The sequence below is a fragment of the Physella acuta genome, unplaced genomic scaffold, assembly GCF_028476545.2.
Source record: "Physella acuta isolate Inbredline_101_S28 unplaced genomic scaffold, ASM2847654v3 ptg000207l, whole genome shotgun sequence".
NCBI lineage: Eukaryota > Metazoa > Mollusca > Gastropoda > Physidae > Physella > Physella acuta.
In genome coordinates, this window is record NW_026731726.1 from 96,107 (window position 1) to 110,783 (window position 14,677).

Here is a 14,677-nt window from a genome sequence, read left to right on the forward strand (position 1 = left end):
AAAAGCTATGAGGATGTGTGTTCAATAAAACCTATTATTTCTTTTAAGAAATGTGAATACACTAAACTTTTGACATGTTTTTCAGGAAACATTCCATAAACTTCTAGACATTTACCAGAGCTTGAGAGGGGTACCTATAGATTTTATCTCCCCTACAAGAGAGTTTGTCACTCAAGGGCCAATTACTAAAATATCTGCTAGGAGTGGTGAGAGGCAGCCTAGGCAAATCTTCCTGGTGAGTTTTTGTTTATTAGTTTTAAATAATTATTTAAAAAGTATATATAAATATATAAGTAAATGTATGTGACGAGAGTGGGAAAGGGAGAATGTAGTTTCATCACACTTTTGCATTATGAAAAGTGATTTTCTCAAATTAACTTTTAAGTTATTTTGCATTTTTAAAGTTGTTTTTTTTTTTTTTGTAAAATGAATCAAATCAATTTATCAAAATTTGAAACAGCACAATGAAGTGTGTGGATAGAAATAGCATTTAAAACTAAAACAATTAAAGGGGGGGGGGGGGAAGTGGTTATGCTGAGGAATCATGTTATTGGTGGGTTGGGGATCTTAATTTATTAGTTCATATGTGAACAGGGGGTGGAGTGGGTAAGAAACATGTGGGGAAAATTTTCAGAATTTATTGAAGACTTACCACAATACTATTAATCGTTTTTAAGGTTTTGTATTATATTTTTGAGTTTGCGCTATTTCATTGCGATTTACTTGAAAACATTAGTTTCTTAACTTATTCTAACCAACAAAAAATGAAAAATATATTCTAATTTGTTAAAAATATGTTTAATCCCAAAAGCCTAGATGTATAAAATAGTAAAAAAAAACCCTGTTAAAATGTAAATGTTAAAATTGATTTATATGCCTATAACTTAAATTTTTGTTTATCTCTTGTTATTTAACTTGAAGGAACAATTGTAGCAATAATTTTCCTATTTTTAAACAGTTCAATGACCTGGTTTTAGTATGTACAGCCTACAACATCCTGGGAACCTTCAGTGTTAGATCATCTTTAGAAGTAGAGAGTCTCGAGGTAAGATTTCACATGCTGGTTCTTGAATCATTTATCTCTAAATTAAACTTTCACTGCAGCGATATTTCATGATTCATTTAAACTGAAATTTATTTTTAATAGTTATAAACTATTCCATTATTTCTTTTATTCGCAATTTATTAAAATTTACTTACTTTGGTTTCACAGGTCATGCCAGGGAACAATATGAACATTCCAAACACTTTCATGCTCCGCAGTAAACAGAAAGCTGTGGAGTTACTAGATGAGTATGTTGCCATTTTTAATCTTATGAAATGATTTAGGGTTTTTACATATATGTCATTTCAGAATTTATAAACACTGTTTTATATTCAAAATTGTATTAGTTTGTTTGAGAAGATGAATAAACAAAACTTAAATTTTCCATCTTTAACATGAATCAGTTGATTATAATATTTTATATTCTTTTATAAATCTAACAGAAATCCAGGTGGGGAAATCTTCGGATGGGAAATGGTAAATATTTAAAACTGTATTCTTTAATTAATAACCAGATAAATTCAAAGATGCACTCATATTTTTGCTATTTTTCAAATTTCAAGTTAAAAAATTATATTTTCTCAAACTAATTTTTATTTAAGTTTTGTGAAAGCTTAAGTTTTACCTTTTTTCAATTCTCAGAAAATTGAAGAAGTGATCACAAAATACAAAACAAGGGAGCGATGCATCAAACATGAAGAGGTGCAGAAGTATTCTCCTGAGATGAGTGTATGTGCATTTTTGTCTTAAAATTGTTGCAATACTAGTTTATACAGAAATATCTGACTGTACTATCAATGAAATTCATTTATTTTTTTAATAAATAGTTATAGAGTTGCAATTCAATTCAATTCAGTAGGGTATTAAACTTTATAATGCTGTTCACTGTTCTTTATTTAGTGTTTTAAATTAATCAATTTGTTTTGAATTGCATTAGAGTCAAAAAAAATTTATTTAAATTTTTGTATTAATTGATTTAATACAAATTTTTTTGGTCTAATTATTTATCACCTACTTTGTTTCATTGTTTATTTTTTTTTATTCCCATAAATTTTATCAACATTTGCGTATTAATTTCAAGGTGCCAGAGAGCTGCCTGGGTACCACAGCTCCCGTATGGATCCCAGATGATGCTGCCACAATGTGTATGCTATGTCAGATAACGTTCAATGTTGTACGCAGGCGACATCATTGCAGAAGTTGTGGCAAGGTGAGACATACTGTTCTTTTTCTTTTAGAACTTACTAGCTTTTTAGGCTGAAACTCATTTTATATTTAAAAAGTCATTGATTCTAAAATATAATCAGTTTTTTAACCAATAAGGCGCTAGAAATCTAATAGAGTTAATTTCTGGGACTGATGAAAAAGTACTAATATACATTTTTAAAAACAAACACAGATTGTGTACCCTAAAATTTTCTCTGTGTTAGTAAAACAGCTGTGCCTGCTGCATTGATCACACTATTATGTTTTATATCTTTCAGTTGATTTGTAAGTCTTGTTGTAAAAAAGCTCCACTGGAGTACAAAAAAGGAAAAATTGAGCGTGTCTGCGCTGCATGCTATGACGTCATTGTCAACAAAAGAGGGAAGTCAGAGAGTGACCACAGTCCTAAGAAAAAAGGTATTTTACAGGTGAGTTCAGTGTGATGTTGTTCTTGAGGTGAGATTAAGAATTTGTTAATTAATGTTCCAAATCATTCTAAGTGTTCTTTTGGGAGTCATCATGTATTTGTCTGATTATTTTTGTCCTTTTTATTTTTTAAAACCTGTTAATTTTACTTAGGTGATTGTCTTGTTTAAAATTTTTATTTAATTGCCACATAATTTTGTTTTTGATGTCAGTTTGTATCTGTTCTCACATGTGGAATATTTGATCAAAGGGCAGATTAACAACTTAATTTTTCCATTGAGTTATTTTTTTTTAACTTCCTTTATAAAATCTTACTTGGAGCTCGTTATTAAAATTATAAGTTTTCAAAATTCTTCCCAAACGAATTAAAGAATTTTCGTGTGTTGGCCAGGTGAAAGCAAGTGAGCGTGGCCTAATATCAGGATACCTGATGTACAGTGAGGATTGTCACACCTGGCAGAAACTCTGGGTCACAGCACACAAGGAGTTTGTCCTATACACATTCAGGGCTCATGAGGTGTGTGTTTTCTTGTTAGTTTAGTGCTGAGGTTAATCATGCATGTGTGTTCTTGTTTGTTTAGGTTATTTTGGTGCAGAGGCAGAAAATATGTAGCAAGTTGATCTTGTTTTAAATCAAATATACAAATTTGTTTTAGTTCATAAATTATCATGTGAAGTGAAAAAAAAAGTATTTGTTCAGCTATTTATTAATAATTTTACGAGTATAAATTATTTAATGAAGTTTGTGGGCTTTAAATTTTAATTCCATATTTTGTGTTTACCACATCTATTCTGGAATTCACACTCAGTTTTCACACTCTCATCTACATGGCTTTCTTTAAATTAATGTTTACTCTTTTTTTTTTTTTTCAATTTTCTCAAAAATGTAACTGTGTTGAAGACATCTTTTGAATACATGGTTGGGTGATAGAGGGCTCAGCTTCTGACCAGAATACTTGACTATGCATCTCGCACTTGTTTGTAGGATGGTCCTGAGTTGCCCCCCCCCCCCCCCCCTCCAACTATGATGAGTACTTGACTCAACATTAGGGAAAGTAAAGGCAACTGGGCATAGTGCTGGCCATACCATTCATTCATATAGAAATAAACAAACCCTAACATCAGGCTTGAAATGAGATACTTTTTAAGACAATTTACATAACGTTTATTTTATTTTTTTCTCCCCTGTTTATGTAGGATGTAAGTGCCATCAGCTCTCTACCTCTACCTGGCCACATTGTTGAACCTGTCAGAAACATTGAGGGCAAGCACCATGTCTTCTCATTGACTCACAAAAACAAGAGGGTTTGTTTGTACCAGGCTGAAAGTGAGAAACACATGAAAAGGTAAATTACTAAACTGTTGTTTCTTTGTTTTTTTCTTTGATTTGTTAGCTTTAAAACTACGGGATTCAAATTAGTAATTAAGTTTATTTTTTTTACATTGAAGCTTAGCCAAACAATTTGGGTTAAATATAAGCTACTATTGACAAAAAGAAAGGAAGTTTTTAAAAAATTGTTATCTTTAAAGCTATGGGATTCAAGTTGGTAATTTATTTATTTTTTTACTCAAGCTGTAACAATAGGTTAAGGACAAATTTATTGCTATTATAATAATTTATATAATTATTATTATTACTATTATAATTATTGTTGTTGTTATTATTATTTTTATAATTACTATTATTATTTCCTAGACAGGAAGTAAAAACAAATTGTATTTATTCTGTAGATGGGTGGCAATTTTAAAGAAACTTGCCAATGCTGAGTTGCCTGAAGAGAATGCCAGGTTTTCATCAGTCTCCAACAGCAGCAATGCCTCGTCGGCATCCGATGGTGCAGCCAACAATAGCAGCAGCACAGACAACAACAACCGCCACAGCACGCACTCGGGGAGCCAGGCAGACTCTGGTTACCCTGGTGACAGCAACAACAGCCTGTCCGCACTGGCCGTGGACACTGACATGGAGAACCTGGACGGGATCAGTCAATATGACAACGTTGATGCTGGGGTCAGTGATTGATCCCTGTATGGACGGGATCAGTCAATATAACAATGTAGATGCTGGGGTCAGTGTATCATTTCTTAGTTGTGACAACATTACAATAAATTATGAGGGTCTGGGGTTGAATATTTCTTAACTGCTGGTGTTAAGCATAATATAATATTCTTTAGCTAAATAAAACAAAATTTGTTAGTCTGCTATAAAACATCTATGCAATGATTCACATAAACTGAAATCTAATTTTCAGTAGCTAGCACCTATATTAATTTAGTTTGAATTTTCCTGGTCTAATTCCAAGGAATTTTTCAGCATAATATTAGTTAAGTATTATATCTGTCTGTAGTCAAAGGTTGTTTCTTGGAAACATACGTTTCAATTTGTAGAGAAAAAAAAATGAAAATTAACAAGCAGATATTTTGATTTTGAAGATTTTAAATATATTTACTTCTGCAATGATATAACTTTTCCTTTTTTTTAGGGAATATTATTTTCAATTTAACAAACTGATAGCAGTTTTTATATACTGAGTACTTACTTGATACTTTTAGTTTACACTTAAAATACCTTATAATGTTTTGAAAATGTGGCTTTAAACTGTTTTCAACAAAGAAACAACTTTTTTTTTTATAGGTGGTCATTCAATCTCTGTGTAATTAGGGATTTTAAATTTCACCTATATAAATATTAATTTCTTTCTTCAGAGGCGAAAGAAAAAATTTATTTTCTTTTAACTTTTGTAATATAATGTTAAGTTTGTTTTCTAAAAACAATTTTACTGCAATGAAAATTATTAAATTCTGTTTAAAAGATTGTACATATAGATTTATATATTATGGCACAAAATTTCATAAGTATTTAAAATAAAATTGCAACTATTTATTAAAATCAATATATTTTACCCTAAACTTCATTTTGCACCAATTTATTTCACAGAAAATATGTTGTTTACTGTACATTTTTTCCTGTAGAATTTTTATTTTGCCAAGCTGTCTGTTCAACTGGTTTGTTCCGGGCACAAATACATATGTATAGCACACACATTATATTGTATACATACATATATAAAACACACATTATGTTACTGTTTAGTTTTGTGCAATATGTTAAATAAGTGTTTTAAGGTACTTTTAAGAAATCTCACTTTTACAATCTCATAAATATCATGGCTTTAACTTGTTTTTACATGTTCAAAATGTTTGATTTTTAGGTGTGCTACAAATGGAATTAAAATAAGATGATAAAATTATGAGGATTGTTTTGGTATAAACATAATAGACATAAAGAAGAAGAATTAAGCTATTGGTTAGTAATCTATAGACTTTTGTGGTATGTAATTATAAAAATAACATTTTTTTTCAGTTATTTTGCTTTTATTTAGAAATGCAAGGTCACATTAATTTCATTACTTTAATACTTTAATTGTTATTGCATTGTTAATTTTCATACTTAGTTTTTTTCTGTAAGAACTTAATTGTTGAGATTTATATAACATAGGATTTTCTAACCTGAGATTAAGTCACCTGATTATAATCTTAAAACTTGCTAGGCTTCTGTACTGACCAATAATCCCCTTTGGAGTTGTTTTATACTTTCAATTATTTAATTGTTTAACATTGAATTATTAAAAAGTGTTAAGAAAAGAAAAATTTGTAAAAATAATTTTAGATTCTGATGAAGTCCAAATATTTCCTACACAATACCCATCAGATCTTCTGTGATTAACAATTTGCTTTATTTATTTATTTATTTACATGCCAACCATAGCTACTCTGATTGTTTTCATGAAATGATTATCAGTTCTTGCTGTGGTGGATGTAAAAATATCTGGATATAGATTCTCAACAGTATTGTGTAATTAGCTAATTTCATTTTTGTATCAAGTACTTAGATGTTTTATTCAAGTATTAACTACGGTGTGAATATTGATTAGATAAAAACTAGTCAATAGGCTGTTGTTGTTGTTTTTTTTTTTTTTGTGTATTATAATGTACAAAGCAACAATGTATAAAAAATTTTAAGCAAAGTAATATTTATGATTTTTAATAAGAATTGTATTATTTGCCTTAAAAATTTTGTCTTTTAATTAATGTACCATGTGAAGGAATGTATTAATAGATTATTTTATTTGAAATACATGCTGTTGTAAGGAAAATAAATTTGAGCAATTTAAATGTCTGTCTATCTTGTATTTTTGTTAAAATTTGTGCTCCTGTGGATACCAGTCATCCAGCAGTACAGAAATATTGCTGTAGTTCAGCAATCAGTAGGCCTACTATTAGTGCTCATTGTAATGTAATAGTTAGTGAAAGCACATGTTTAGAGGTACTTGTTCAGCATTGATTGTTCTAGTTTAGTACTCAGTGATTCAGTACAGTAGTGAATTCAAAGCTTTATGCTCGGTATGCTAGTTGAGTAACTAGTACATCCAGTATACTAGTTGATTAACTAGTACATCTACTCACTGTGGTTCAGTACTGAATATATGAGCTATACTTAATACTAGTTATGTACTTAATGTATAGTCTTAGTGTATGAGTACACTATTTTATATGTAGGATATAACGACATAACCAACTCTACTTTGAACACTTTTACTAATTTAGATCAAATTAAATAATCAAGATCAACTATTTAGGCCTAGTTTAAAACCAGCATGAAGTTTGATGCTACTTGCAATACCTGAAAGGTGAGGATACACTGTTATGGCTGTAGCATATTAGAGCTGTTGGTTCATCATTTGCTCTAGTCTGTCATGCAGCCACATAATGTGTTAATAATCAGAATTTGTTTTGTGGATGTTTAATTGGGTGTAAAAATTGAATAATTATTAAAAAAATATTGAGAAAGATTCTACAGCCAAGTCTGTCTATGGAAATGCTTAGCAATATAAAACAATCTTTAACAAATTTAATTTAAATCATTTCACTGGAAAGAAGAGTTCCATTATTAAGTTTGTTATTATCCTAGATTTGTGAATGTATTGTTAATCCTATTGCTCAGTTTACATTGTTGATTGTTGTTACCTCCCCTAGTTTTAATCCAAAAAGTTGACTGAAGAAATATTTGTAGGATTTATTTTTAAATTTAATTTATTTATAGATGTGGGTTTTTAAGTCAATAAATCCACAGACTTGTCATCTTAGAAGATCGCTTAGAAATTTAGTTAAATTAGTCTCAATTAATTTGTTACATCCTTAAATAAACACTTCCCAATGTTATATTAGCAAAGCACCAAACAATATAAGATGATAGAAATTGATTTTGTTAATTTTGTCTATTGAATATATTTTTAAAACTAATGCAACTGTCATTTTCTTAAAGATTCACTTAAAGTGTACAGTTATATTGTGTGTCAAAATCAAACTAAATGGAAATTTAGACCATAGTTGGTAGGTTCAATGTCTAGATAGTTTACATGTTGTGGACGTCTCTAGAAAGATATTGCGGATAGAACAGCACAAGATGCAAAAAACCAGCAGGTCATTTTTGTATATACTGCCCAGCTGATTAAAGTACATTTTCTATTAATATTGTATTATTATTATTAGATTTTAATGTGAATACAAATTTTGATACATTTTATAATAAAAATCTGTACTGAATTATTTTTATGTTCAATAATTTTTTTTATCATAATAATTAAAAACTGTATTAAATAACATTTAACTTTACAGAGATAATCATTGCAAGGACACTATGGAAACAATATTTCTTAATTTTCTAATTATCTTTTCTATTAATGTTTTGTTGGTTTTATCACACACAAAAAAAAAACAAAAAAATAAAATCAAAATGAAATAATTTTTAAGTAACAACAGGGTAACTCTGCGACTGTTTCTTCAAACTTAATTTTTATTAAAAATAAATGTTTTATAATGGAAACACAAAGTGGATCATTTAAAAAAAGAACAGTCAATGTAATACATTGCCGGAAAAGGATGTGTACAACAGAGTCTAACCACATGGTTATGATGAGTTGTGATGCATGAGTGGACAAAACTTAAAAAGTTATATTTAGAAACCATGGAAACACACAGACGACTTGAATGAAGAAATGATTATACACAGAGTTCACTGGTTTTAAAATTGTTCACATTATCAGATCTGTATTCCAGCTTACGTTTGATGCTATAGCAAAAAAAAAAAATTTTTTTTTTTTACCAAACTATAAAAACCATTAACATTTTCATTCACAAAACTAAACATGTCATGCTGTGGGTAATACAATAAGTAATACATAACTGTAATTCTTTACTCAACAACACCAAAATGGGAAAAATAACTCTATCACCAGTGAACTAGCGTAGCCTAGTGGAATGGTGAGGGTCCAAACATTGCCCCTCTTCTTCCTTTAAATTCACACTCACAGTAGAAATTTAATTTTTTTTTATTGTATTTTTTTTTACAATTATTTTTTGTTTTGCTTGGACCATAAATAACTGACAAAAAAAAAAAAAACAACTAAAATTTTTTGTTTAACATTAGTATATTAAAATAACAAAAGAAATAATTTTCACAGTGTAAAGTGATGAATGTACAAAGACAACAAATTGATAAATTAATAGAATAAATAAGAAAAATACACATTGGGCTTGTGTTTGGATATATTACTAATCGAGACAAAACTTTTTTTGTTTTGTGCAAAGCAAATTAAAGAATAAAAAAAAATAAATAGAAGGATAAAGCTGAAACCTACAGGTTCAAATGTGTTACAGTATGTACAAGCAGACATCTAATGGCAGTGGTGACAAATATTGCACATTTATAAGACTTACAGGATTTCATTTGAATCACAATTTTAGACGTAGTCATTTTTAAAAAAAACATAGGTAAGGGAGGTGACTCTTGACTTGATTGTTGTTTTTTTAATTCACTTTGACATTACATTAAAATAACTACTTAAATATTATAAAAAGGGTTTCTTAACACAAAAATAATTGAAATTATCCTGCATTTAAACACTGATATAAAACTCAACATATTATATTAACATTGCCAGTATCAGAAAAAATAATGACACTGAGTTAGTTAATTAATTAATTAATTAATACAACAGATGTACTAGTTTGACCTAAGTTTACATCATTCACTAAAATCAATGAGGCCAAAAACACTTTAATACCAGCTAGTTTAAAAAAAAACAGACCACCTTTTAGCTATCATGATATAAACCCTCTTTGGAAAACAACATTTTGTTTAGCAAAAAATCTGCTGTTTTTACACAAAACTTTATTTCCTTTGAGTATAACATTGGTAAAACTTACAAATAAACTATTACTATTTTTTTAAAAGACAGTGAGTATAGCCACAACTAATAAATTAGTTAAAAAGAGTATATGATAAATACAGCTATAGCAGTTCCCAGCAGTTAAAACAACACTGAGAAAAAAAATGTGGGTAACATATCTGAGACACCTAGAATAAAAGCCGTATATACCAGGGCAATGATTTGACTAGATGAGGTGGGAACATGAACACAAAAAACATGCTGAATTAATTCATAACACTGCTACTGTTGATGCTAGTGTTTACTTAACATTATTGTTGAATTCTCCAATCAACACTGCTGAATAGTTTAATCAAAACTACTGTTGAATACTCTAATCAAAACTAATATTGAATACTAATCAACACAACTGTTTAATATTTCCTTGCACAACTTAGAATAATTCTTACTTAGCAAATATAAAGCCATGTAAAAATACCAAAATCAATATTTTAAAATTACTAATAAAATTAAAATCTAAAAAATAAAAAGATTTTGTTTTTTGATTTATATCTATTACAACTGTAAATTTTTTTCTAATATATTTTTTAGAAAATGTTAATATCAACCGCATATATAATATATAAAGAGTAAGAATTCCTGAAAAAAAAAGTCTTACAATCAACTAAGAGTATTAAATTCCAATAAAATTAGAACTGAACATGCTTACAAACAGGCTTATAAGTGTATAATAGTTTGTCAAACACCAATTCTAGCCACTAAAACAAGCAAGCCGTAACAAACAACTAAAGTAACAAACATTCTCTTGAATACCAAAGCATGAGTTCAAACCATGGAGCAACATGAGATGAACCAAAGCCAGTGGTATGAGAGCGTGAGGGTCTACTACACAGCCAACAACTGAAAACTAGAGAAAGCACCATCTGTAAGGGTTGATGAGATGTGTAAACAAACGTCATATCTATGTAAGCATTGACAATGTAAGGATGATGAACTTCATGACTTTTATAAGGGTGACTGATGGGTTATGGGTGATAAAAAAAACTGAGACACGCAGCATCAAAAACTGACCATACACACAAATTAAAGCTTCTACTTAATGCACATTAGATCTAAGTTTGCAGCTTCCCGCTATGATTTAGCTTACTGTGGCTTCTTGTATTGCATCCTACCAGATGTGTTCTAGTGGATCAAGCAGAGAATTATATCTGTTCATCACAAGACATGATCACTGCTGGCAATAACAGAACACTCGCACAAGTCTTTTATCAACCAACATGTAGCCTGACGTTCATTCAATGAAAAATAAAACCACTGACTCACTCCATGACACAATCTTCAATGACATTACACAATCATCCATCAACAATGTGTGACATGACACTCTCATCCATCAACAGTCTTTGAAATGACAAATATACATCTCCAATCATTGAATAGATACATCATCCATCAACTGTCCGTGACACAACAACATCAATAACAATCACCCCCATTTAATTCATGCAACTAAAATATTTGAATACACTGGAATGACCACACAATATTTAGAGAAACCAGTTAAGTTTGCTGCTGAATATGAAATTAAAAAAAAAAAATACCCAGAACAGACTGAGACAGACCTGTCCGTTAACTTCCATTCCTCAAGTTAATAAGGTCATGTAAACAAAAGATCCCTACACTAAACACAGCTGAATGTTGTGAGATCTTCCCCTAATGAGAAGCTTGATAACAATCCAGTAGGCAACTTTCCCCTAATGAGAAGCTACGACAACAACCCAATAGGCAACTTTCCCCTAATGAGAAGCTTGATAACAACCCAATAGGCAACTTTCCCCTAATGAGAAGCTTGATAACAATCCAGTAGGCAACTTTCCCCTAATGAGCAGCTAGACAACAACTCGGGAGGCAACTTTCCCCTAATGAGAAGCTAGGACAGCAGGCAACATTGTGCTCAGGTTGTGAAACAGGCATCCACCACTTATCAATCAAACAGTGAGTAAAACAAAAAAATTTCTTACAATACTAAGGGGGGGTTACACTTAAGGCAGCATGTTGCAAGTATTCTCCTCCAAAAACTTTATTTTTTCCATCTCAATTAAGCTGTGGTGATCTTTTGTTTTAATTAAATGAATTTATAACAATGCAGCATTTTAGTCAAAGAGAGGGTGGTAAGCATGACTGTGACATTTAAAAAATGTGCTGGTAACACAACAAATCATGCATACCTTTGTTCATCAGCTACCACAGATAGTTCATTAACTACTACAAAATATAACCAACCATCAAAAAACCTAACCATTCCAATGTTGTTGTTTTTTTACAAAAAAAAAATCATGCAATTATAACAGGATTTTCTTGAAATAATCCACAATGAGAATGATATCTATTAATAGAACAAAGTGAAGTATGGCTTAAGTACTCTTTGAATGGAAAGATGAGTCCCGCTTGAGAAAATGACTAGAAATAAAGCACAAAGCTTCGAGTAGTTGATGCATGGGCTGGTCCACCCATTGACTTAAGCATGAATAAATAGCACATCACAACCAAAGCTAAGATACTCATATAAATACCAAACACAGATGCTCAAATTGTACAAGATGTGTACAAGGAAAATAAAACAAGATGTACAGCAGTCTGTGTACTATACAAATGAGACTCAAGTACTATGTAATGCGTCAATTACAACAGAGAAAAAAATATTGAGATTCTTAAAAAGTATATCAGTTTACAAGAACAACTTATTTTTTTCTTCCATTTTTTTATGCTAAGTTGAAAAAAAAAAGTCCGACTACCCGTTTGGTGAATCCTTGATGGGATTAAGTGAGTGCAACACTCACCTAGATAAAATGCTAGCGAGATTTGATCACACAGAATGCAGCTAAATTAGTTTCAAAACTCTGCTCTATGAAACAAGCCATTTATCACAAAATATTTGGAACTTGAAAAATCTTAGAAAGTTCAAATTTCAATGTTAAACTATAGACGATGCATTTGTCCCTTCGTTTCCTTTCTCCCCGCGCCCGTACTGGCCAATGAATGAGCCATCTTCATTGAACTTGCTGCCATCGTCGTCTCCATAGTCTAAGCTGTCTGTGTCCTCATCCAACGGGACCTTCTCTGCATCACGGTCAAAGGAGCTGCTTCCTCCAATACCATTTTCATCACTGTAGATAAAAATGTAACAATACAAGGGTGAATCTATTTTTTTTATTTTAAGCAGAGACAGGATCTAGAAGGATTTATTTAAGATGGCCGCCATCACCAAATTTTAGGCAATTTTTTAAATTTTAGACTTAACTCTTTGAGTCATAATTATATCTAAATATTATAGCATTTGGTTTAGAAAAAGCATTTTGGTTATTTTGGTTTTCATCACCTGCCCATGCCCTTAAAAAAGATTTTTTTTTTTGCAAAGTTAACTCCTTTTTGTCCTTGAATATCCACTAAAAGTATAAAGGTCTTTGCTATTTACTACCTCTTATTTAATAAAACTTATAATTAGTTTTATCTTATAGAAGTCCTTATTTTAAATTATAGTTACTACATTTTGTAACAGTATTGTGTGGCTAAAGGGTGGTTGTTAATAAATATCATAAACGTGGTCTCAGAAGTTTTACACAAGAACTTTTACACCAGGTGATCCATTAGGCTTGTTGAAATCATAATGTAGCAAATTGATATTTAAACATAACTACTCAAGTAAATTCAAAGAACTGAAACTTATTAAACAGAAGGTTACAATTTAGTTACTAATTAATTTTTTAAATTTAATTCTATGATGATATAAAATAAACTATAAAATCAAAATCAATTTAAAACACCACTTTTTCATAAATGTTTTTTTTTTTTAATTTAAAAATGCAGTAGTTGGGTAATTAGGCTAAAAAAAAACTTAGAACATTGACAGATTTAGCTTAAAGAGTAGTAATAAACAGAAATTATTGTTTCTTTACCCTTTTCCAAATTCATTGAAATGGTCTTGATTCTCATCATTATAGTTGCCTCGAAGTCTTTCTTTTTCTTGAACTGTAAAGTGACAGATACATGTATTAGAAAGGAAGAGGGGGGTGGTTATGGCACACAAAGAGAAAAACACAAAATTTTCACTTGCTAGCACTAAGAAATAGAATTAACAGAAGAGGTGACGATCTGTGGGGCAGGAGATGCTGGATAGAATTAGGGGGTAAAGAAATTTAGTCCAATGAAGTTTTTTTGGCAACATTTGACCACTGCACTACACCACACTAGAGGAGTCAAAAGGAATAAGAAGAAGAAGAAAAATAATTCATAAAAAATGTTTAAATAACAAGCTTTTATGTAATAATTCATTACAAAGGAAAAATATAAATGATTTTCTGTAAATATGTAATAATGAACAACCATTTAAATAAAGAAAAGTGAAGGGTGCTATTTTATGTACTGAATACCTTTACTAGAAATTAAAAAGTGACCAATGCTTTTTTTTTAGTTATTTGAAGAGTAGTTTATTATTATATATTTAAAGAAAATCATTTATTTTTTCTATTTTAGTGCATTATTACATAAAAGCTTGTTATTATAACATTTTTTATGAATTTTTAAAAAATACTTTAAAATATTTAATACAACAGAATTGCATGACTAAAAACAATTGTGCACAAAGTCAACAGGAAATAATGTGCGCATAATTGTGCAGTAAATGGTATTTCATATAGGAAATTTTAATGAATTGTTTACACATTAATTAAGCATCCAATCAAGACAAATTTGATGCCTGGTGCCAGGT

The 14,677-nt window shown here is 30.0% G+C and overlaps 2 protein-coding genes across 6 annotated transcripts in view; one reads left to right on the top strand and one right to left on the bottom strand.

Moving 5' to 3' along the window:
* The window catches only part of LOC131937317 (FYVE, RhoGEF and PH domain-containing protein 4), an 89,730-nt gene extending 84,886 nt beyond the window's left edge, over positions 1-4,844 (top strand). Inside the window, exons 11-20 of the mRNA XM_059294616.1 lie at positions 86-235; positions 959-1,045; positions 1,214-1,293; positions 1,489-1,522; positions 1,688-1,774; positions 2,127-2,255; positions 2,530-2,679; positions 3,069-3,194; positions 3,875-4,023; positions 4,409-4,844. Of these exons, the coding sequence (XP_059150599.1) occupies positions 86-235; positions 959-1,045; positions 1,214-1,293; positions 1,489-1,522; positions 1,688-1,774; positions 2,127-2,255; positions 2,530-2,679; positions 3,069-3,194; positions 3,875-4,023; positions 4,409-4,700 (1,284 nt within the window). The 3' untranslated portion in view covers positions 4,701-4,844. The remainder of the gene's footprint in view (positions 1-85; positions 236-958; positions 1,046-1,213; positions 1,294-1,488; positions 1,523-1,687; positions 1,775-2,126; positions 2,256-2,529; positions 2,680-3,068; positions 3,195-3,874; positions 4,024-4,408) is intronic.
* A 6,977-nt stretch (positions 4,845-11,821) lies between these two features.
* The window catches only part of LOC131937312 (neuroglian), an 81,754-nt gene continuing 78,898 nt past the window's right edge, over positions 11,822-14,677 (bottom strand). For all 5 annotated transcript variants that reach the window (XM_059294603.1, XM_059294598.1, XM_059294601.1 and 2 more), the window contains 2 exons: positions 13,866-13,938; positions 11,822-13,076 (listed from right to left, as the gene is read on the bottom strand). In XM_059294603.1, coding sequence (XP_059150586.1) covers positions 12,884-13,076; positions 13,866-13,938 — 266 coding nt within the window. In that variant the 3' untranslated portion in view covers positions 11,822-12,883. The remainder of the gene's footprint in view (positions 13,077-13,865; positions 13,939-14,677) is intronic.